General features: G+C 45.5%; 1 protein-coding gene across 1 annotated transcript in view; it reads right to left on the bottom strand.

Annotated features, from left to right (window-relative positions):
- Nucleotides 1-1,694: 1,694 nt before the first annotated feature.
- znhit6 (zinc finger HIT-type containing 6) overlaps nucleotides 1,695-23,432 on the bottom strand; it is a 34,213-nt gene continuing 12,475 nt past the window's right edge. The window contains exons 6-10 of the mRNA XM_041840109.2: nucleotides 18,581-18,649; nucleotides 18,082-18,162; nucleotides 14,188-14,268; nucleotides 5,152-5,276; nucleotides 1,695-2,558 (exon numbers count right to left, since the gene is read on the bottom strand). Coding sequence (XP_041696043.1) covers nucleotides 2,083-2,558; nucleotides 5,152-5,276; nucleotides 14,188-14,268; nucleotides 18,082-18,162; nucleotides 18,581-18,649 — 832 coding nt within the window. The 3' untranslated portion in view covers nucleotides 1,695-2,082. The remainder of the gene's footprint in view (nucleotides 2,559-5,151; nucleotides 5,277-14,187; nucleotides 14,269-18,081; nucleotides 18,163-18,580; nucleotides 18,650-23,432) is intronic.

Here is a 23,432-nt window from a genome sequence, read left to right as displayed (position 1 = left end):
CCTTCCAGTTCTCTGCTGCCAATGACTGGAATGAACTGCAAAAATATCTGAAGCTGGAGACTCTTATCTCCCTCACTAACTTTAAGCATCAGTTGTCAGAGCAGCTTACCGATCACTGCACCTGTACACAGCCATTCTGAAATTAGCCCACCCAACTACCTCATCCCCATATTGTTATTTATTTTGCTAATTTGCACCCCAGTATCTCTATTTGCACATCATCTCTTGCACATCTATCATTCCAGTGTTAATACGAAATTGTAACTATTTTGCACTATGGCCTATTTATTGCCTTACCTCCATAACTTACTACATTCGCACACGCTGTATATATATTTTGTTGTATTTTTGACTTAAATAAAAGGGCATAAAATATAATTTGAACTTCCAAACCAACACTCTCAGCAGCATGCAGTGTAGTACAAACATTACCAACCAGTCTCTACGTTCTCCATCTAACCCACAATGCCCCTTGCTGAACTGTGGAGGGCACATTCTGGTTATTGGGCAACTTATCTCAGCTTTATTTTACGTCTTTGTTTCCCTTCAGAAATAGGCCTAGCACTTCACATCTTAAGCCAGTAGACAACCCTTGGACTTAAACGGCTACCACCACTAGGTCTGGCAGGCTGGTGTAGTACTATGTAATGGCGGCTACCACCACTAGGTCTGGCAGGCTGGTGCAGTACTATGTAATGGCGGCTACCACCACTAGGTCTGGCAGGCTGGTGCAGTACTATGTAATGGTGGCTACCACCACTAGGTCTGGCAGGCTGGTGCAGTACTATGTAATGGCGGCTACCACCACTAGGTCTGGCAGGCTGGTGCAGTACTATGTAATGGCTGCTACCACCACTAGGTCTGGCAGGCTGGTGCAGTACTATGTAATGGCTGCTACCACCACTAGGTCTGGCAGGCTGGTGCAGTACTATGTAATGGCTGCTACCACCACTAGGTCTGGCAGGCTGGTGCAGTACTATTTAATGGCTGGCTGGTAAATGAGAGCGAGACAGATGGTCTGTGAGATCGAGGACTCCATGCGTGAGGTGTGGAAAATGAGTCACACTTCCAACATCTGACCATTGTCATAGCGGTTAAGAGAGGTTATGACAATACACACAAATTCCCATCGGAGAGCTACACTTTCATGTATTATTACTGGCTGACGCTGTCCCAATAAAACACAACAGATTAAAACACACGTATACGCACAGACATACACAGCAGACCCACTCCAGAGGTTGCAAAAAGTACTTCAGTATATGGATACAGCAGGGTAGGTAGTGTGGTTATTACATTTCAGATCGCCATTAACCTCTAACAGAAAATACAGACATGAGTTTGTTGCGTTGGTAGCTTACGTAACAAGCAAGATGATTCTGTAGAGAGAAGATGAATGTAGCCAACTATGAAATTGCTGGAATAAGTCAGGTTAAACCTTGTTAACCACCTAGAAAGAAGCCCCTTTGAGACAGATGAATCTGAACAGGGCATGATGACAGATGCTGGCTGTCTAGCACTCCAACTGAGGGATGTCTAACCAACTATACTGAATAATTAACCAAGTTTGTATGACAGAATCCTGTGAAAGTGTGACCATTTCAAAACTTGTCACAAATGCATTAGACTTCGTAGCTACTGTACCACACAATCAAAAAGGTGTCTGATATCCCAGTCAATAAAAACAAAGTGACTTCATGTTACATTATTTATTTAAGAAAGCATTTCAATCGATAATGTACAAAATCTAATAAAAAGGATGACAAAAAACAAATTAACATCGTTGGCAGATAAAATCCCATTGGCTGTTGAAATAACCACTACTGTATGAGGAAACAATGCAAAAAATACGTTTTTATAATTAGGTCCAACTGCATCACATTTGATTACATAAAGAAAACATATGCCAAGATTCACTCTCCCTCTGCTTCCAACTCTTCAGTCATTTTATCATCACTAGCATCTTTAACATGCTGCTCTTTAACGTCATAGTTACTGACATCAACCCCAGTGTCATTATAATTAACACCATGATCGATATGAATATTATTATCATTATTGACTGGGAAATGGCTCAAGAGATTAACAGACTGCAGGTTCTGGCTCATCCCCTCCCTCTCTCTGGATCCCCTCTTTGATTTTGTCATCAACTGCTTCAGTAGCAGCAATTAATGCATCGCCAATACAACAACCACCAGAATCGGTTTCAACATGGTTATTACCATCATTTGGGTTGTCTTCACCTTGGCAATCACCATGGAAACAATCAACTGGCATCTCATCATCCCCATTATCATCAGCACCATGGGCAACAACAATCTCTTTGACCATCTTATCAGCTTCCACATCATCGTCACCGTCTCCAATCTCCCCATCCTCAAGTTCCTCTGGTTCTCTCTTGGCTCTTTTCTTCTTGGGTGGGTCAGTCTCAGGAGAGCTCCCCAGGAGGGGTGGCCCCAGTTGGGGCTGTGAGACCTCTGTCCCCCCCTCCTCCCTCCGACCGTTACCCCGCCATGCCCCCTCCATCATGGGACTGCCATGGGCCGACACAGCCTCCGCTGAAATGAAAGGGCGGTGGGGGGCAATCGTTAATGGGATGTGGGAGTTGCCATGCTGCGTACACACACGCACACACTGCCCTACACCCTGCAGTCTCACCATGCTCAACACACACAAAAACACACTTCTACATTAGCACAGGCAGGGTCTGGCTAAACTGACGGCATCATTTGGCTCAGCGGGACTTAGTCGAACGTGGTGGCGTGCCAGCCCATTAGTTATGCAATAAAGTAGGGCGGACGTATGTTGCAGGAGGGGGTGAGGAATCAGGGGGCGTAAAAGCGTTATATCAATGTGAAGAAATACTCCATCACCAAAAGCTCCTATTTCACTGTAATCATTTTCAGAAGATTGATTAGAACATTTGACAAGATTATTACCCATGCATGTGAACAGAATGAAACAACGAGGCTGGGTCTATGACTTGTCTCATTAGACAAAGTGTCTCTTATGAAACTGAGATGACTTGTGTGTTATACATTTTAGTCATTTAGCCATCTTATACAGAGCATCTTTTTATTTATTTTATCTTTATTTAACTAGGCAAGTCAGTTAAGAACAAATTCTTATTTACAATGACGGCCTACACCGGCCAAACCCGGACGACGCTGGGCCAATTGCGCGCCGCCCTATGGGACTCCCAATCACGGCCGGTTGTGATATAGCCTGGAATCTAACCAGGGGGTCTGTAGTGACGCCTCAAGCACTGAGATGCAGTGCCTTAGACCACTGCGCCACTCGGGAGCCCATCTTACAATTAGTGTATTCATCTTAAGATAGCTGGGGGAGACAACCACATCAAATAAAATGTTATTTGTCACATACAACAGGTGTAGACCTTACCGTGAAATGCTTACTTACAAGCACTTAACCAACAATGCAGTTTTAAGAAAATAGAGCTAAGAAAATATTTACCAAATAAAGAAAAAAATACAATAGAAAATAACAATAACGAGGCTATATACAGGGGGTACCGGTACCGAGTCAATGTGCGGGGGCACCGGTTAGTACAAGTAATTTGTACATGTAGGTAGGTAAAATGACTATGCATAGATAATAGACAGCGAGTAGCAGCAGTGTAAAAACAAAGGGGGGCGGGGGGGGGGGTGTCAATGTAAATAGTCCGGGTGGTCATTTGATTAATTGTTCAGCAGTCTTATGGCTTGGGGGTAGAAGCTGTTAAGGAGCCTTTTGGACCTAGACTCGGCGCTCCGGTACCGCTTGCCGTGCGGTAGCAGAGAGAACAGTCTATGACTTGGGTGACTGGAGTCTTTGACATCAAAGTCATAGTAAGTACATTTCCCCCCAATAAAGTAGTTCTCAGCAAAGTCAGTGCTAGTAGGAACATATACTTTTTTGAAGTGGGGCTTATCATAGGGCATGACCCAACCCAAAGGAACCATGACTGACCGTCATTCACTCACCACAGACGGGCAACTTTGATGGGGGTGGGGGAAACAAAAAAATCTGAACTCATGACGGGCCGCAGTTGCTGTTTTAAAGCTAATTTCCTGCAATTTTACACATTTTGCCATAGGGTGGTGAGAAATGTTTGCAGTTAATATGATATTTGAGTGAGACTAACTTAAATTAATGCACCCCCCCGGGCTCTAATTCGATCTTGATTACTACAAGTTTAGATAGCTCCTCGGTAAATACACAGATGTTCAGCCACAGGGTCCGATGTGCTATCACCTCATGCAGGCCTCTCTCTGTGTTGTGGTGACTCAGTAGTAATGTTACTATAATTGACACTACAGAGTAACAGCTTGGCAACATGGCCTTATCAGAAACAGACAGCATACCACAGGGTCCGATTACCCTTCATCACTTCCTACAGGCTGTTCTCTCAATGTAGTGGAGACTCTCTCAGTAGCAGTACAAGTAGAGTTACAGTGCAACAGCTTAGCAACACACTCAAGAGCTAAAATGACCTCAAGGATCCATCCGTTACTGAGGCCAAGTGTGGTGATTTGATTAGGCCTACCTACTGTTTGTTTTCGTTGCTGTCCCTGACATTGGCATCTCCAGGCATGTACTACCTCAACTTGGCGTCTGTGTATGACGTAGCCTCCTGTAAGACTTGTTTTGGATTATGAGATCAAGTAGGACGACCAACGTTCTGGCCACTCTCCCTTCCTGCCTTAACCCTAACCCCCATTCATAATTGTAAGAGTTCCTACGTGAATCATATCGGATCCTCTTTCTGGGGTGTTGGAGTGTGTGCCATTACACAGAACACACGTTTCTTCTGGGGCAGCATGTTGTCATAAAGGGAGTCACCAGGAGACTGCAGGACATGATCTGACATTAAAGGAAAACCATCTTTGAAAACCTGATTGCTGACATGCAAAACATTTTCGGACTATATCAAACAAACTAACTGCTGACTAATGAAACAAACTAACTGGAGATGTCATGTTAATGTAAGGATGGACCAACTCATCACGTCAGAGTTCTGCTCCCTCTCTAACACCAGCCTTGGTGAGGTTGTTCTTAGCGAAATGTTACATTCAAACTTTCTAGAAGGGATAATGGATTGCCTACTTGCAGCCTACTTACTGTAGGTGTGGTTGGTGTGCTTGTTATTACCTGGTCCTTTCAGTGGGTAGTCATGGCAGCGGTCCTTGAGAACGATGTGTAGCGACGGGTACTCAATCACAAGTTTGAACTTCAGGTTTTCCTTCAAGGTCTTTGCCAAGTCCAGCTCTTGATACCTAAACAAAAAAAAATAAACAAAACGTGTTACTACACTCCAACCACCAGAAGCTATAGCAGCCAGGTGAACAAAAATGGCCACTGTTCATTGTCGACATTCTCGCTCCTCCTCGGTTTTGACTAGATTGTCTACAGTTTTTGTCAAAATTGACTTTTCATAGCAGGTTAGGAGAACTTAAGCAGCAGGTTAGGATAATTAACGTAGCAGGTTTGGATAATTAGGTTAAGGTTAGGAAAAGGGCTAGGGTTAGCCAAAATAAAATAAAACATCCCATCTGCTGTAGTTGTAGAATCCTTCTATGACTTCATGGCTGAGGCTTGGTGGATCTTTGGAGGAGGAGGATTGATGGAGATAGGAGTCATGGTTTGAGTAAAACTCCACAGTGCTGATTCCCATCCCTCCTCATGGAGAATGGAAACTACTGACTTTACCCGAGTCAACATGTCTCACCAAAACTGCTGCAGCCCTTGAAGCTCCTCGTGTTTCTCTCTCTTTTTGCGATTACATCAGTAGAGCCTGAGTAATCCTGTCGTGTTAGCATGATGATCTATCACTATCCCTAACGGATAACAGTCCTATGGAAGGACATGGTTTGCCTCCACGCTCAACCATTTCAAGCCCATCCAGCTTACAACCTAGACATGATATAGGCCTAACTCTAATATACACTACATGACCAAAGGTATGTGGACACCTGCTCGTCAAACATCTAATTCCTAAATCATGGGGATTAATATGGAGTTGGTCCCCCCTTTGCTGCTATTACAGCCTCCACTCTTCTAGGAAGGCTTTCCACTAGATGTTAGAACATTGCTGCGAGGACTTGCTTCCATTCAGCCACAAGAGCATTAGTGAGGTGGGCACTGATGTTGGGTGATTAGGCCTGGCTCGCAGTCGGCGTTCCAATTCATCCCAAAGGTGTTTCATAGGGTTGAGGTCAGGGCTCTGTGCAGGACAGTCAAGTTCTTCCACACCGATCTCGACAAACCATTTCTGTATGGACCTCGCTTTGTGCACGGGGGCATTGTCATGCTGAAACAGGAAAGGGCCTACACCAAACTGTTGCCACAAAGTTGGGAGCACAGAATCGTCTAGAATGTCATTGTAAGGCCATTCTACTACCAATGTTTGTTTATGGAGATTGCATGGCTGTGTGCTCGATTTTATACACCTGTCAGCAACGGGTGTGGCTGAAACAGCCGAATCCTAATTTGAAGGGGTGTCCACATACTTTTGTATATATAGTGTACCCCCAAATCCCTTCAATACTCCTGCAAGCAAAACAGACAGGGTAACATACGTAGAGAGCGAGAGAGAGAGAACGCGAGAGTGACGAGGAGGGAGCTGCAACTCATACTCCTGTCAGTTGGCAAATCTACAAACCCTCTCTCTGGTTAGAGAATCCAGACAGACATCCTCTGGGAAATATGTCTGTTGTGTGTTCTACATGTACATGCATGTGCCTCTAAGAGCTAACACCACCGGAAGAAAGAATACACCCACGGTTTACTGTTGGGTTCTGTAGAAGCTCCATGGGGGCTCCCATTATTTTCCACCAACAGCTACCTAACTATTTTGACTGAAGGATGAGTAGGTAGCTGCAGCATTTGGCCAGGGAGGATGAGAGAAGTGAGATGTGGTCAGGACCACAGCCAAATAACTGACGCTCGAGTGGCCGTTACCAGCCCGAGGGACTTTTGTCCGAGAGGAACTGAACTGTGCTCAGAATCTTCTTGATTCTGATGTTAAATTCTAGAACTTTCTGCGCAGATACAAAATAGAATGGATCCTGAGCAGAGTGAGTCCACAGAGCTCTGATCAGGAGTTACTTCAGAGGGAATTCATGTGTTGTATTTTATAGAGGGTGTGTGGGGGCTCTAAACCAGAGAAAGGAGGCAGACATTGACGATACCGATATAGCTGTAAAATATCGGCCGATAATGTCTGTGAACTGATATATCGGTCGGGCTCTAACTTTCACAACAGTCTCTCTTATCTAACCTAAGGGGATCCAAATCACAACAGCCATCTTATGTAAGCTAGAGGAATATTGATACAGAATCAAAGAGCTTCAGTTCAGGTTATAAGTGAGGAGGCAGCAAACCACAGCTATGTGCAGATGACTGCTTTACCAGACTGTGGTTGGGTCCTTTAGTTAAGATTCTTAGAATCATTACCCAGCTGTATTAATAATAATAATAAGAAACAAATATTTGCATTGCAGTACCAAGAGACTGAATACAAGCATGTGCTAAGCAAAGAGAAACACAAGGGGATCTTTAAGAGAGCTGAGCGAGGGGAGATAGACACGGTTTTAGGAAGGCTAAAGGCGTCAGCATGCTTCAGTTTGGCTGGCGCCTATCCGAACTCAGCTAGCTGAACAAGTGTTTGCATACTTCCTAAAAAGACCTTTGCTTGAAATTCGAGAAAAAAAGCATCAATAGTACCGTTTGTCCATTGAGACACCATAACGAGTATATACTTCATCAGAATAGTCCGAATTAATCTAAGATAACTCAAGAAATCTGTCATTCATTTTTACATTTTTGCAGATGAGATCTTAGTTGTGCAATTTTACATCTAACTAAAACGTTTGGTGCAGTATTCTTCAATGAAAACAATTGCATGAAAACGAGTCGTCTCTCGTTGAATGACAACAAAGACTTTATTGAAGAATCCTTACTGTTGACCAATCACCGACGAAGGGGCGTAGACTCCAGTTCCGAACTTCTGCTTGCCTCCAGAAAAAATGTGTGCCCGAACAGCTGAAAAAACCCTCATCAAAGTCCAAAACCTCAACAAATGTCATCATAATACAGTGGCTTGCGAAAGTATTCACCCCCCTTGGCATTTTTCCTATTTTGTTGCCTTACAACCTGGAATTAAAATGGATTTTTTTGGGGGGGGTTTGTATCATTTGATTTACACAACATGCCTACCACTTTGAAGATGCAAAATATTTTTTTGTGTGAAACAAACAAGAAATAATCCAAAATCCAGAAAACTTGAGCGTGCATAACTATTCATCCCCCCAAAGTCAATACTTTGTAGAGCCACCTTTTGCAGCAATTACAGCTGCAAGTCTCTTGGGGTATGTCTCTATAAGCTTGGCACATCTAGCCACTGGGATTTTTGCCCATTCTTCAAGGCAAAACTGCTCCAGCTCCTTCAAGTTGGATGGGTTTCGCTGGTGTACAGCAATCTTTAAGTCATACCACAGATTCTCAATTGGATTGAGGTCTGGGCTTTGACTAAGCCATTCCAAGACATTAAAATGTTTCCCCTCAAACCACTCAAGTGTTGCTTTAGCAGTATGCTTAGGGTCATTGTCCTGCTGGAAGGTGAACCTCCGTCCCAGTCTCAAATCTCTGGAAGACTGAAACAGGTTTCCCTCAAGACTTTCCCTGTATTTAGCGCCATCCATCATTCCTTCAATTCTGACCAGTTTCCCAGTCCCTGCCGATGAAAAACATCCCCACAGCTTGATACTGCCACCACCATGGTTCACTGTGGGTATGGTGTTCTCGGGGTGATGAGAGGTGTTGGGTTTGCGCCAGACATAGCATTTTCCTTCATGGCCAAAAAGCTCAATTTTAGTCTCATCTGACCAGAGTACCTTCTTCCATATGTTTGGGGAGTCTCCCACATGCCTTTTGGCGAACACTAAACGTGTTTGCTTATTTTTTTCTTTAAGCAATGGCTCTTTTCTGGCCACTCTTCCGTAAAGCCCAGCTCTGTGGAGTGTACGGCTTAAAGTGGTCCTATGGACAGATACTCCAATCTCTGCTGTGGAGCTTTGCAGCTCCTTCAGGGTTATCTTTGGACTCTTTGTTGCCTCTGATTAATGCCCTCCTTGCCTGGTCCATGAATTTTGGTGGGCGGCCCTCTCTTGGCAAGTTTGTTGTGGTGCCATATTCTTTCAATTATTTTTTATTTTTTTTTATAATGGATTTTAAATGGTGCTCCGTGGGATTCTCCACAACTTTGTCCCTAACCTGTTTGGAGAGCTCCTTGGTCGTGCCCCTTGCTTAGTGGTGTTGCAGACTCTGGGGCCTTTCAGAACAGGTGTATATATACACTGAGATCATGTGACAGATCATGTGACACTTACATTGCACACAGGTGGACTTTATTTAACTAATTATGTGACTTCTGAAGGTAATTGTTTGCACCAGATCTTATTTAGGGACTTCATAGCAAAGGGGGTGAATACATATGCACACACCACTTTTCTGTTATTTATTTTTGTGAATTCTTTGAAACAAGTAATTTTTTTTCATTTCACTTCACCAATTTTGACTATTTTGTGTATGAAATCCAAATAAAAATCCATTTAAATTACAGGTTGGAATGCAACAAAATAGGAAAAATGCCAAGGGGGATGAATACTTTTGCAAGGCACTGTATATGCACGAACTCTACCGAACTGTTTCGGCTGGAAAGCATACGTACGCCTTAAGGAGAGGGTTGATACATCACACCACAGATATGTGAGGAGAGAGTAGTCTTTGGGACAGCTAAAGGAACGTTACAGCTGCCTGTGGTTTAGGGGGCTCAGACCATCTTCAGAGGAGAAAACAGATGATAAAGCTGTGATGCACACTTAACCCCGTCTTTTGCAGTGTGTGTGTGTTTGATATTTTAAACTAGGCAGCATTTCTCCTCGTCAGGCTGGCCAGCCCAGCTGCTCCATGGCCTTGGGTCTCTGCTCTACTCTGCAGCGAGTTGACTGATGGAAGGACATCCTCTGGATCCAAACGAGTGGAATGAATCAGAAATAAAATCAACATTTAAAAAAGGTATTAAATAAATAAACAAACATCCAGCCCGAGGGGTTAGGGCTCTTGACGCTCGGGCTGCTTCTCTTCCAGTAAGAGGATATTTACTGGTTACACAGCTATGTTCAGCACAGGAGCAGCCATTTATTTGATTCATACTTGATATTCCGGCAGACGTTTTGTAAGAAAGTCAACACAGGATCAGAATGACCTGTGGCCAACTTTGGACTGTACTGTTCTGTCCAAACCCGGCTCAGGTGACCTGCAGAAGGTAGCCAGTGCTCTATGAACACCAACTTAAAAAGTTGCACTCTACTACATGTACAGCACATGTCGATCTCATGGACCGCCATCCATTGCATGCATAGATTTTGTCCTTCACTCGAGGAGGCCCTTTCCTCAAAACAACAAGGGAGGTGGTCTGAATCCGACACAGCAACTTCAAGTGTACTACAGGTAAAACTAGCCATATTGTGCATCCAGTCCCAGAGAACAGAATTACTTCATAACATGTAATCACACAGTTCCATAGGAGGGATCTAGAATCCCCAGAAGATAACCATTGTTCTACCAAGAGGGAGGAGGCCCAGTCATGGTTGGGCTGCACGGACCCCCTTTTGGGAGCCCTTCAATAGGATGTGACCCCTGTTAGGAGCCCAGGGCCCCTCTCCTCATCACAGTTATGGCTTCTCCCTCACTGTGTGGTTCTTGTTCCCTCCACTATCATGCCCTGCTCTAGCCTTGGTCCTGTTATGGAACTGTACCTTGCTGATATTATGAGGTAATTCCACCTTGGACATGGGAGAATGTCTGTCCTACTAAAATACCATAATGTTGATCATAAACACTTAGTAAAAGTAAAATACCACACGTAATGATAGGTCATTATAGAGCCCTGTATCAAGGACCATTAAGATGTGTGGGGGGGGGTGATGGTGATTAGCTAATAGGGAAAGTAAGAGTCACACCTCTGGTATTGTTCCCCTCCCTACTGTACTCTGCTGCGTCTCAGGGTGGGCTAGCCGCTAGGGTAATGCTACACATCTCATTAACACGCTCAGCACCTCGCTGACGCCTACCATAATGCTGACAGGAGCACATTTCAGAAGTTTGCAACACTTCTCCTACCCCAGCCCCCCCTTCACCACCCATCTCCCTCCCACATCTACCTGTGTGTGTGTGTATATGTGTATGCGTGCGTGCGTGCGTGTGTGTATGCGTGCGTGTGTGTGTGTGTATGTATGTATGTATGTATGTATGTATGCATGCATGCATGCATGCATGCATGCACGTGTGTCGTTAACAGGCAGTAGGTTGGTGAGACAGGACGTGGTGTTGATGGATGAATATCTCCATTAGTCATAGCAGGGGGTACGCAGGGTAGCAGGGGGTAGGCAGGGTAGCAGGGGGTAGGCAGGGTAGCAGGGGGGTAGGCAGGGTAGCAGGGGGTAGGCAGGGTAGCAGGGGGTAGGCAGGGTAGCAGGGGGTAGGCAGGGTAGCAGGGGGTAGGCAGGGTAGCAGGGGGTAGGCGGTAGGCAGGGTAGCAGGGGGCACGCAGGGTAGCAGGGGGTAGGAAGGGAAGCAGGGGGTAGGCAGGGTAGCAGGGGGTAGGCAGGGTAGCAGGGGGTAGGCAGGGTAGCAGGGGGTAGGCAGGGTAGCAGGGGGTAGGCAGGGTAGCAGGGGGTAGGCAGGGCAGCAGGGGGGTAGGCGGTAGGCAGGGTAGCAGGGGGTACGCAGGGTAGCAGGGGGTAGGCAGGGTAGCAGGGGGTAGGCAGGGTAGCAGGGGGTAGGCAGGGTAGCAGGGGGTAGGCAGGGAAGCAGGGGGTAGGCAGGGTAGCAGGGGGTAGGCAGGGTAGCAGGGGGTAGGCAGGGTAGCAGGGGGTAGGCAGGGTAGCAGGGGGTAGGCAGGGTAGCAGGGGGTAGGCAGGGTAGCAGGGGGTAGGCAGGGTAGCAGGGGTAGGCAGGGTAGCAGGGGGGTAGGCGGTAGGCAGGGTAGCAGGGGGTAGGCAGGGTAGCAGGGGGTAGGCAGGGTAGCAGGGGGTAGGCAGGGTAACTGCTATTTCCACATTCTGCTGCCAACCAGCTGTCCCCCCCCCCCTCCTCTCATCTACACCCTGGTTGTGTCCCAAATGGTACCTTATTAGCTAAATAGTGCCTATAGGGCTCTGGTCAAAAGTAGTGCACTATGTAGGGAATAGGATGCCATTTAGGGCACACATCCTTTAAGGATTGAGGTTACATGACAACCCACAGCCCCACTGTTAATAGTGTGTCCTGACTGGACTAGTGGGCAACAAGGTCTCAAGGCTGAAGGAATCCATGCACACCAGCGAAACTATTCAAGGGTGAAACTTCATAGAAAATCCTGGGGTTTAAAATGCAGTTTTCACTACGCTTACATAACCTGATGGGGATCTGATGCACCTGGTCTGTGTATAGCGTGGGGAGTGTGTGTGTGGGACTTACTTTGTATCCAAAAGAACAGAGACAAAAGAGTCTGAGATGACTGTGACAAGAGGGGCCCCTGGGATACCAATCACTAACTAAGGACTAAAGCTTACTACACGCTCTACACAGACGCAAGACTCGGAGTGTTGCAATGTCTTCTCCGATCCTTGTAATACGCTCTGGCATTCGACATACTTTTTTACTACCTGAAAATTGAGACACGCTGTATGATTCCTTCCGCAGCCGCGGGGGCAGTGTTGTTGCTTGGTTCCTTGATCTGATCTATAGGCTATTCATCAAAGTATTGATAACCAAATAAAATCTCAGCAACTGTTCAAACAGTAAACCAAACAACAAGAATCCACCCAAAAAGGTATTTTGTTTAGAAGTAATAACTAGTGATTACAGGCTGTTGTGGAATGGTAGAACCTGCTGTAGCCAACTAGCTAGCCATGGGATTTTTTTCTCCATGACCAAAACATGTTCTATTTTTAGCTGATATCAGAATGAATACACAAGCAGCATATCAAACTGGGAGAATGTTTTAGGTTACACTTGCAGGTATAAGAATATTTGTCAGGGCATATTTTTTTATTATGGTTAGATTTTTTCACATGGAGATGTGGGAAGCTAATAAGGCTACTAGATAGCTTGCCATGTTTTTATTTTGTTTTATTTAAAATCAGGCTAAAGACGGCTAGCCAGGCTGCTACTAGCAAGGGAAGGCAACTTTTCCTTGCCTTCACAAAATGAAAATACAAAAATAGAGAAAAGGTTACCATCGCACCCTTGTGAAAGTTACCAAAAGGTGTTGGCTACTCCCCCCAAAAATTGCAAGTGCATAGATCAACGTAGTGAAGCTTGTAGAAAGTAACCTAAACGACTATCTCAGGAGTGGTATGGGCCGGGGGAGACTCACTGTCATGTTGACGCTATTTGCGAAGAAGAACAAGTACCTCCACATTAGAAGGGTACGTAAGGGGGCTGGGCAGGTGGCTTGGTAGACTGAAGGTGTGGGGTCAGAGGGCACAGCAGGATATGAGTGTAGAGGATAAACTCTCTCTCTCTATGACTAAGTAGAAATGGATGGCAGCCAAGGACTGGGCGAGGCAAATGGGTGCCATCAACACCAGCTCCATCCCCTTCCCACACAAAGCATGTGTGTGTATCCAAATGATCAATGGAACTCCCAAAATGTGGAATCAACTGGAATTACAACACATACAGAATTAGGCCGGGGGAAGTGAAAATCTTCATCGCGCTTCCCTGCTCTATCTGCTTTCGCACTGCGTAGCTCAGCAGGAATTTACGAGGCGAGTGATGTCATGTTCATAAACCCATTAAGTCGATTTCATACATGGCGGATAAATCCATCACGAGTGGCGAGGCTGGCGGAATCAGAATGGTCACATGGACAGAATACCTGAGTGCTGACAGGATTCTGACAACACTTTTGATGAGATTACAAATCTTTGTGTTTAATTTTATTAGAACTTTGGTTCCTGGAACAATTGGATGAGACACAATGAATGAATATAAATGGAATGGACAGTGCTGTTAATAGGAGAACTGTGGTCCAATTTGGGCACATTTAACATCAGTTTACCAGACCCATATTAAGCTCACTTCTGGACAAAAAAGCACTTCAAATGGATATTCTCCTAGCTTTAGAGTCATTCGTACCTCACAGAGTTGGCTTTCCTGCCCTCAGCCTTCATGAAGACCCTGACGTGATCAAATGGGCTGTGGACGTACATCTTCAACCTGAAAGACATCAATGACAACAGGTTAGAGAAGGTATCAAAATAAGTAATACAAGGCTGTGGAGCATAGGGTTAGGATTTTGAAAAAGTGTACAAACTTGCACTTATTTTCTTAAGAGGGGTCAACGAGTGGTCACAGAAAACAAAGACTACAATGACTGAGGTTGTACTGATGTCTAGCTCCAGTCGAGCTGCTGCCTCTATCGCGCTCAGTCTGGCCCGTTGACAGAGAACAGACTGCTGTTTTCTGTCTAAGGAACATAAGAGGGACTCTCTCAGCTACAGGTGACTAAGCCTCCTATATACACAGTCTACACTGGGAACCAATGAGGCCTGGCCAGTTAAACCCCCCCCACTTGTGGCCAGACTAAGCAAAGGCCCCTAGCCTGCTTCACATGACTGGAGCTGGAGGGTTAGAGGACAGACTGTAGATCAAATGAGGTGAGAAAGATAGGGTGAGAGAGGTTGAAACTGAAAGAGGGGAGGTGAGACAGTGGGGTCGAGACAGAGTAAGGGGAGAGAGTGGGGTTAAAAATAGTTTTTAGGAGGGAAAGATGGAGAGTTAGGGACAGAAAGAGAGGTGAGAGAAGTAGCATACTGTCCCTGTAGCTAGGGAGTATGTAAATGTTATTGTATTACTGCATTTCAAGCGTGTTCTTCCCAAGTCAATCACGTCCAAATAAAAAAAGGCCACTGGAGAATAACGACAGATGTTATATTTAGTCTACCAAAATGTAATTCTCACTTTCATTTGATTGCCTTTTTCTGGCAAGCCGGTAATCTAAAATGAAATCAAATTAAAAGGAAACATTGTGTTTAGTTTAGTATGTCATTCACCCGTCCCTTATGGAAAACATTCCCCCTGTGGAGATGAGTGTTAAAGCTCTCACATCATTCCTTGTTAAGTCACGCTACTGTGAGCTTAGACCAAGCAGTGTGTCATCCATCGTACCGGTCAGGCCAGAGAAGGAAGGCAACACACAGCTGGGAGGTGTCAAGGGCCAAGCATGACATAGTGGTCTACTCTGTATTCGATTTACAAAAAATTATCCAACCACCAAAAGATGAGATTGATGGCATTCTGCTTCTTTGAATAAACAAAAACATTTCTAGAGAATCCAAACAGTTCTAGAGAATCCAGACAGTTATGTGGAAGGAGCGATTTCACATAATTGGCACGGAGGGATTGCTTGCGATGCCAGACTTCGTAGTCTTGTTTCCAACCAACGCGAGGACGATTTGAGATCAAGTATTGCATGAAAGGGACGTCATTGTCCACAGCGAGTGTATCACTTTTAATGACATATAGCTCATTGCATAATTTACAATTTCACTCTCCATCATAATAATGTTAGCTTTCTCCCCTGCTGATAGGCGCATTCTAATTGAATATAACTAGATACACAAAATTATGTGGACACTCCTTCAATTAGTGGATTCAGCTATTTCAGCCACACTTGTTGCTGACAGGTGTATAAAAATCAAGCACACAGCCATGCAATCTCCATAGACAAACATTGGCAGTAGAATGGCCTTCCTAAAGTGCTCAGTGACTTCCAATGTGGCACCGTCACAGGATGCCACCTTTCCAACAAGTCAGTTCGTCAAATTTCTGCCCTGCTAGAGCTGCCCCGGTCAACTGTAAGTGCTGTTATTGAGAAGTGGAAATGTCTAGGAGCAACAATGGCTCGCCGTGAAGTGGTAGGCCACACAAGCTCATAGAACGGGACCGCCGAGTGCTAAAGCGCGTAAAAATAATCTGTGCTCGGTTGCAACACTCAATACTGAGTTGGCAGTCCGACGGACGAATCTGGATTTGGCGGATGCCAGGAGAACACTACCTGCCCGAATGCATAGTGCCAACTGTAAAGTTTGGTGGGGGAGGAATAATGGTCAGGGGCTGTTTTTCATGCTTCGGGCTAGGCCCCTTAGTTCTAGTGAAGTGAAATCTTAACGTTACAGCATTCAATGACATTCTAGACAATTATGTGCTTCCAACATTGTGGCAACAGTTTGCGGAAGGCCATTTCCTGTTTCTGCATGACAATGTCCACGTGCACAAAGCGAGGTCCATTCAGAAATGGTTTGTCGAGATCGGTTTGGAAGAACTTGACTGGCCTGCAGAGCCCTGACCTCAACCCCATTGAACACCTTTGGGATGAATTGGAACGCCGACTGCGAGCCATGCTAAATCGCCAAACATCAGTGCCCGACCTCACTAATGCTCTTGTGGCTGAATGGAAGCAAGTCCCCGCAGCAATGTTCCAACATCTAGTGGAAAGCCTTCCCAGAAGAGTGGAGGCTGTTATAGCAGCAAAGAGGGGACCAACTCCATATTAATGGCCATGATTTTGGAATGAGAAGTTCGACGAGCATGTGTCCACATACTTTTGGTCATGTAGTGTATTTCATTTGGAAGACAAGAGAAAACGCTTTAAGCTGCACGCTCGCTGTACTGAGATACTACTGAGCTACTCACAGCTAAAAATAAGTCCTTGGGGTGTACCTACCAAATCCAATTTCATAGGGTTTTAGGACACAAAACCACAAGAAATGTACAGCAACATGAAATAAAATAACATTTTAATTCAGCATACTTCTCACGAAGAAAACCATCAAATATAAATGCAATTACACACGCTCAACGTTATGTATCCTGCAAGACAAATAGTCAAACGATAGTTTGGATTGGACTGGGGAACAGTAACAGAGGCTTAATGAATTCACCATGGGTGTTTAATCATTTCTTTTCAGGGTATTTCTATATTTGTCCTTGTAATACAGTATTGAGGCCGTGTCGTACAGGGCTCATTTATGGCAGACAGACTTGATTTAAAGCTGGTCTGACTGCAGTAGGAGACATAATCCCAAAACATTTGCATGTTATAGCAACTGTATAAATATTTACCGTGATACAGAGAGCCAAGGTTGTCCCCATTGATAATGAAGACAAAACTTTAAGAAAATGTGATGACTTGTCTTCAAGGACAAAATGTAGATACTGTAATACAATGATATTGCAGCTTTTGTGTGTCATACTGGCGATGTTTCAATTTCAGTCCGTTAGTGATCAGCAGTTAAATGTAATTCACTGAAATCTAAATAACTTTGTTTGCACCACTCCTGTTGACTGTAGAACGTGAGAATGCAGTGTAACACACCGCATGTGGCGTCAAGTGGTCAGTCACCGTTTCTCTGCTCCCCACAGTAATGATATTAGTTGTGTTTACGTGTGTCTGTTGTAATGATATTCCTTTAGCCGTTTCAGGGGAAAACAGCTGGCGAGACAACAATGGAAAAAGTAGGTCATCCAAACTGCCCATCTAACTGGTGTTGATTTCAGACTCCATTACCACATTGTTAACTTTCTATTCCTGCTGTTGAGTAACTACACAGTGACAGAACCAAAACCACATTTCATTTCTATATCTTAAACCTCTAATGAAACACAGTTTGACCATTTTTATTTTTTGCATGTAGATTCCAGCTAGATTTGGGCCCTGGCTACAGCTCAGAGACATTGACATTCCTCTCTCTGGACCAGTCTCCATCTTGGTTTGCTCTGTTTCTAGCTTGCAGGACCACTTGATGGATCTTCAGCCATAGCCACCTAGTGAGGTCGGTAGGCAGGCTCTGTTTGGGAGGAAAGATGGAGCCAAACAAACTAGCCGGGCAATCAGGCATGGATACTACTAGCTATTCAGATACTCTCCAAGAGCAGTAGCTCAACCAGCAGCCAACCCTTTATTTGGATTGATTTGGAGATTTTGGTTTAATTTGATTAGTAGATTATATAAGAGTGGAGTGTTCTTACTTTTGACGTCTCACTGGCTCAGACTCTGTAGGGTGGATGTAGGGGGTGAGGATCTGTTCAAGTGTTTGGTCATCGGACACCCTGGGGAGAGATGGAGAGGAGAGCGAGAGGGTAAGAAAGAAAGGAGTGACAGAGTAAGAGAGACAAAAAGAGAGTGAACAACCAACCAAGTTCCAAGGAACCAACCATGAGTCAAACCGTGATCTTGATCAATGACTTGTTGGAGGGCTTACTATTTACATGTGGGTCAATCATCCTCAACATTAGAGGATAAATGGGTGCTGAGACAATCCTCTGGCAACACTACAGTCACTCTCCAGTGATCTGGATGCTCTCGGTTGCAGGTTACAACCCCCTGGACTCTGACATCAACTGGTATTAACAGTGCTCCTAAAGACTGTTCTGGCAGAGGTGCTACCCGACAAGTAAGTGTAACACGTGTACAAGCACGTAGGCATGCAGGGAGGTAAGCAGACAGGCAGGAACACACACCACTCACCTTCTCTCAGTGAACTCTGAGCTGCTCTGAGGGAACAGGAGCTTCAGGTGCCATAGGAAACGATTCTCCCTAAAGGACAAAACAGAAAGAGAGCGAAATACAATAAATATAAAAATTGGACAAACAATTTCAATATCAGTTGGCAGTGGCACGGTCTTCTTGCAGTAACCAGTGCTTGGTCTCTCAGCTAAAACAATCTCTTTTGCATTCAAGAGACAGCGAGAGAAAGTCTTTAACCCCAATGTAAGACTGATGCTGTGTATGTGTCTAGCTGTGTGTGTGGATGAGTCCGAGTTGTCATGGGGATGACCATGACATACACTACATGACCAAAAGTATGTGGACACCTGCTCGTCGAAAATCTCATTCCAAAATCATGGGAATTAATATGGAGTTGGTCCCCCCTTTGCTGCTATAACAGCCTCCACTCTTCTGGGAAGGCTTTCCACTAGATGTTGGAACATTGCTGCGGGGGCTTGCTTCCATTCAGCCACAAAAGCATTAGTGAGGTCGGGCACTGATGTTGGGTGATTAGGCCTGGTTCGCAGTCAGCATTCCAATGCATCCCAAAAGTGTTTGATGGGGTTGAGGTCAGGGCTCTGTGCAGGCCAGTCAAGTTCTTCCACACCGATCTCGACAAACCATTTCTGGACCTCGCTTTGTGCACAGAGGCATTGTCATGCTGAAACAGGAAAGGGCCTTCCCCAAACTGTTGCCACTAAGTGTGAAGCACAGAATCGTCTAGAATGTCATTGTATGCTGTAGCGGTAAGATTTGCCTTCACTGGAACTAAGGGGCTTAGCACAAACCATGAAAAACAGCCCCAGACCATTATTCCTCCTCCACCAAACTTTAAAGTTGGCACTATGCATTGGGGGAGGTAGCGTTCTTCTGGCATCTGCCAAACCCAGATTCGTCCATCGGACTGCCAGATGGCGTGATTCATTACTCCTGAGAATGCGTGCTTTACACCACTCCAGCCGACGCTTGGCATTGCGCATGGTGATCTTAGGCTTGTAAGTGGCTGCTCAGCCATGCAAACCCATTTCATGAAGCTCGCGTCAAACAGTTAGTGCTGACGTTGCTTCCAGAGACAGTTTGGAACTCGGTAGTGAGTGTTGCAACCGAGGACAGATGATTTTGACGCGCTACGTGCGTCGGCGGTCCCGTTCTGTGAGCTTGCTCCTAGATGTTTCCACTTCACAATAACAGCACTTACAGTTGACCGGGGCAGCTCTAGCAGGGCAGACATTTAATGAACTGACTTGTTGGAAAGGTGGCATCCTATGACGGAGCCACGTTGAAAGTCACTGAGCTCTTAAGTAATTTGAAGGGGTGTCCACATACTTTTGTATATATAGTGTAGATGCTCAACACTACAACTCCAGGTGACGGATATTCCATAATGAGACCTGACCATAGAGAATGATACAGGACTCTAGGGCCCAAAAGCTCATTATAGCATGGGCACTTTCACCATGTTTGAGGACTTTCACCATTTTTAAGTAGTCAACTGGGTGGGTTAAGGAAGAATCACATGATTCCATCTGGGTCATCAGGAGGGATCAGCCAATTCATTATACTCATGAGCAAACATTCCATAACTACAGGTGGCAGTAAATCGCCAGCCTTGGCTTTATACTTGTTCAGACAACACACTACAGGTAACAGTATGTCCCCTTTCAGTTTGTTTGGCAACTCAGAAGTAGTAAAATAAGAAAATTGACTACTGTCATGAGATGGCGGAAGCAGGTGTGGATCTTGGAACTAATGGCGGTGAAAGCGAGGAAATTGGACTATGGTCCACAAGAATGGGAAACGGAGCAAAGTAGTGTTGGAAAACAAAACGTCTAGTTCTGTGAATGTCCCCTTCTATCTTGTAGGAGTGCGGTAAGTTGAGGGGCAGATTGAGTTGCCAAACCTGAGGAATCCATTTGAGATATCCAAACTGGAGGAAAGAGTGATGGGTAAAGTAAATGCAGTGAGGATTACGAGAAGTGGACTTGTTTTGACTATGTACTTCTGAGGATTAGAAAGGGCTTGTGTTGCGTTGCACCTGATTCAAGAAGGTTGCCGTGTCGTGCGTGGCCCTTCGGAGCAGGGCACCCCTCAAGCGGGTAATATCTGCCGTTTCGTGGGATGTCGATGTGGTAGAAAAAAAAATATCCCTGGAGTGATTGATGCACGTCAGATGAATAGAGTGGTTAATGGAGAGTCCCTCCCTACACAGGTGAAGTTGGGTTATATGATTTACCATGTCAGAGCATTTGTCTCAAGATTGATGCAGTGTGATCGCTGTCTGTAGAAGAAAGAATCCAATCCAAGGTGTGATAGTTGTGGAGAAGATCATATTGAATGTGGTATGAGTATTGATCGTGTGAAATGTTGCAATTGTGGTGGGAACCATGTTGCTACATTTTTGGAATGCCCAACGATGGTGAAGGAGAATAAGGTGGGTAAAGTCAGGGCCAACTAGGACTTTGTAGTCTTCATGGCTATGGTGATCAACAGCACTGCCGAAGTGGAGAAAAAGTCCAGAAAGATGGACACCATTATGGATGCAGTAGAGCGGTTTCTGGGATTGGAGGAATTCTCAGTGAAGGAGTTACATGAAAGGCTGTTACGAGCCATACTAACATCTCAGGCCCAGAGCCTTTGACGGATGGAAGAAGTGAGAGTTAGTTTTTTGTTTTGGTCAACATACTATTTTTAAAATTGTGAGGAGTAAGTCATTTTTTCCCCATCAAGTATGGTTTTCTTTTTAATTTGAATCCAGAAGTGGGCGGCAATACAACTTTTTGGATGTAGTCCGCCATAAAACTCCACCGAAGAAGAAAATTGACTAATTCAAAATGGAGATGGCCTCAATGTAGCTGCCCATGCTCTCACAGACGCCATAATAGGACAGATACAATGACGCAATGTCTATCTAAGTCTATGGTCCCGACTCTCTAGGGTGCAAAACATTTAGCAACCCCACTAACAGAAAACAATCACTGTGGCTGTTGTCACTCAAGTCTGAAAACATGACGTCACATTGCATTTGGTATCTGGCTGCCTTCATTCAGTATATCATGAATTCCCCTGGTGGCCCATCACACCGTGGGCTCAACCAAACGACACACCGTGGGCTCAACCAAACGACACACCGTGGGCTCAACCAAACGACACACCGTGGGCTCAACCAAACGACACACCGTGGGCTCAACCAAACGACACACCGTGGGCTCAACCAAACGACACACCGTGGGCTCAACCAAACGACACACCGTGGGCTCAACCAAACGACACACCGTGGGCTCAACCAAACGACACACCGTGGGCTCAACCAAACGACACACCGTGGGCTCAACCAAACGACACACCGTGGGCTCAACCAAACGACACACCGTGGGCTCAACCAAACGACACACCGTGGGCTCAACCAAACGACACACCGTGGGCTCAACCAAACGACACACCGTGGGCTCAACCAAACGACACACCGTGGGCTCAACCAAACGACACACCGTGGGCTCAACCAATCCCTGATTGGCAGATGAGTGACAACCCTGATTAGAAGCACCTGCTGCTCATCTGTTCTTTACAAATGCTGTTTTGAATTAAAATGGTACCTACACCCTGAACGTCTGTATGCTATCCCTGATGCAGTGAAAATAATACATTACATTGAATAATGAAGTAAGCTTTATGCAACATCTTTTTGAGTGCGGACCCATTACACCTTTTTGTTTGTCTCAACCAAACTACACACCGTGGGCTCAACCAAACTACAAAGACTCAGTCCTCCTTTGAGTCCTTTCATGTTGTCCAAAGGCAGGAGGATTAAAGAACTGTATCCCCCTTTATTAATAGGGTTGCATTTTCACCCCATTCCCTACATAGTGCACTACTTTTGACCAGAACGCGTTCTACCCATTTAGAGTTGTAAGAGTGACCCTAGGCTCACTGTGACTGGTCTCTGGTACATGCCTGCTGGGCTACAGCTGAGTATCATTAGGGCTAGGACAGGACAGAACAGGCAGCGTCAAGTCTCCATCATTATCGTTACCATCCTCCTCCTCTTACAGCTGAGTATCGTTAGGGCTGGAACAGAACGGTACAGGGTGACTGTGGCATGCAGCGTCAAGTCTTCATGACTTCTTCTCCTCATCCTCCCCCTTCATCGTTAGGACAGGTGAGGGTGTACAGTATGTCTTCGTCATCATCATCATCAGTACCACCTTCCTCTTCCTACTCCTCACAGCTGAGCTCACTCCAAAACTTTGGCCTTCTGGTTCTGCTTTGGTGGTGGCGGTGCTTCCATCCAGGTGGCAACGTTACAAAAGGGAGAGGGAGTCAGCACTGGAGACATGTTTTTTCCGGAAAACAGAGAGAAAGGAAGGAGGTGGGTATAGATGGAGGGTTGAAAAAATGAGAATTGTGTGCAGAACTGGCAAAACATCCAATGAAAATGTGCTTATGAGTTTCCATTTGGATGTGGGCAGAAGGGGCGGGTGGGGGAGGTAAGGGGGCAGGCAGGCAGCAGTGGGGAGTTGGCTGGGCTGGGGAGGGTGTGAGGGGGGGCAGGCCAAGCAGGCAGTAGTGGGGGTTGGTTGGGGAGGGGATTCCCTATGCAGGTGCAGAGCTATTCCATCCCCCTCTAGGCTGCTGAGGAATGTTTGCTTGGGCTTGGCAGAGACTGGGCTTGGTGGAAGAGGGGGAATGGAGGGGGGTAAGTCAGAGGAGGAACACCAGGTGTTTGGGCATTGTTCTGCCTTGACGGCGAATGGAAACTATTTTATCTGCTGGAAAAAGGGATGGGCCGGGCTGTGTAGGCGCGTGCATGCACCTCAGGCTGGGTCAGGATTAC

Source organism: Coregonus clupeaformis, chromosome 20 (genome assembly GCF_020615455.1).
Source record: "Coregonus clupeaformis isolate EN_2021a chromosome 20, ASM2061545v1, whole genome shotgun sequence".
Taxonomy (NCBI): Eukaryota; Metazoa; Chordata; class Actinopteri; order Salmoniformes; family Salmonidae; genus Coregonus; species Coregonus clupeaformis.
Note: the sequence above shows the minus strand (reverse complement) of the source record. Positions and strands in the feature narration are given on the sequence as shown.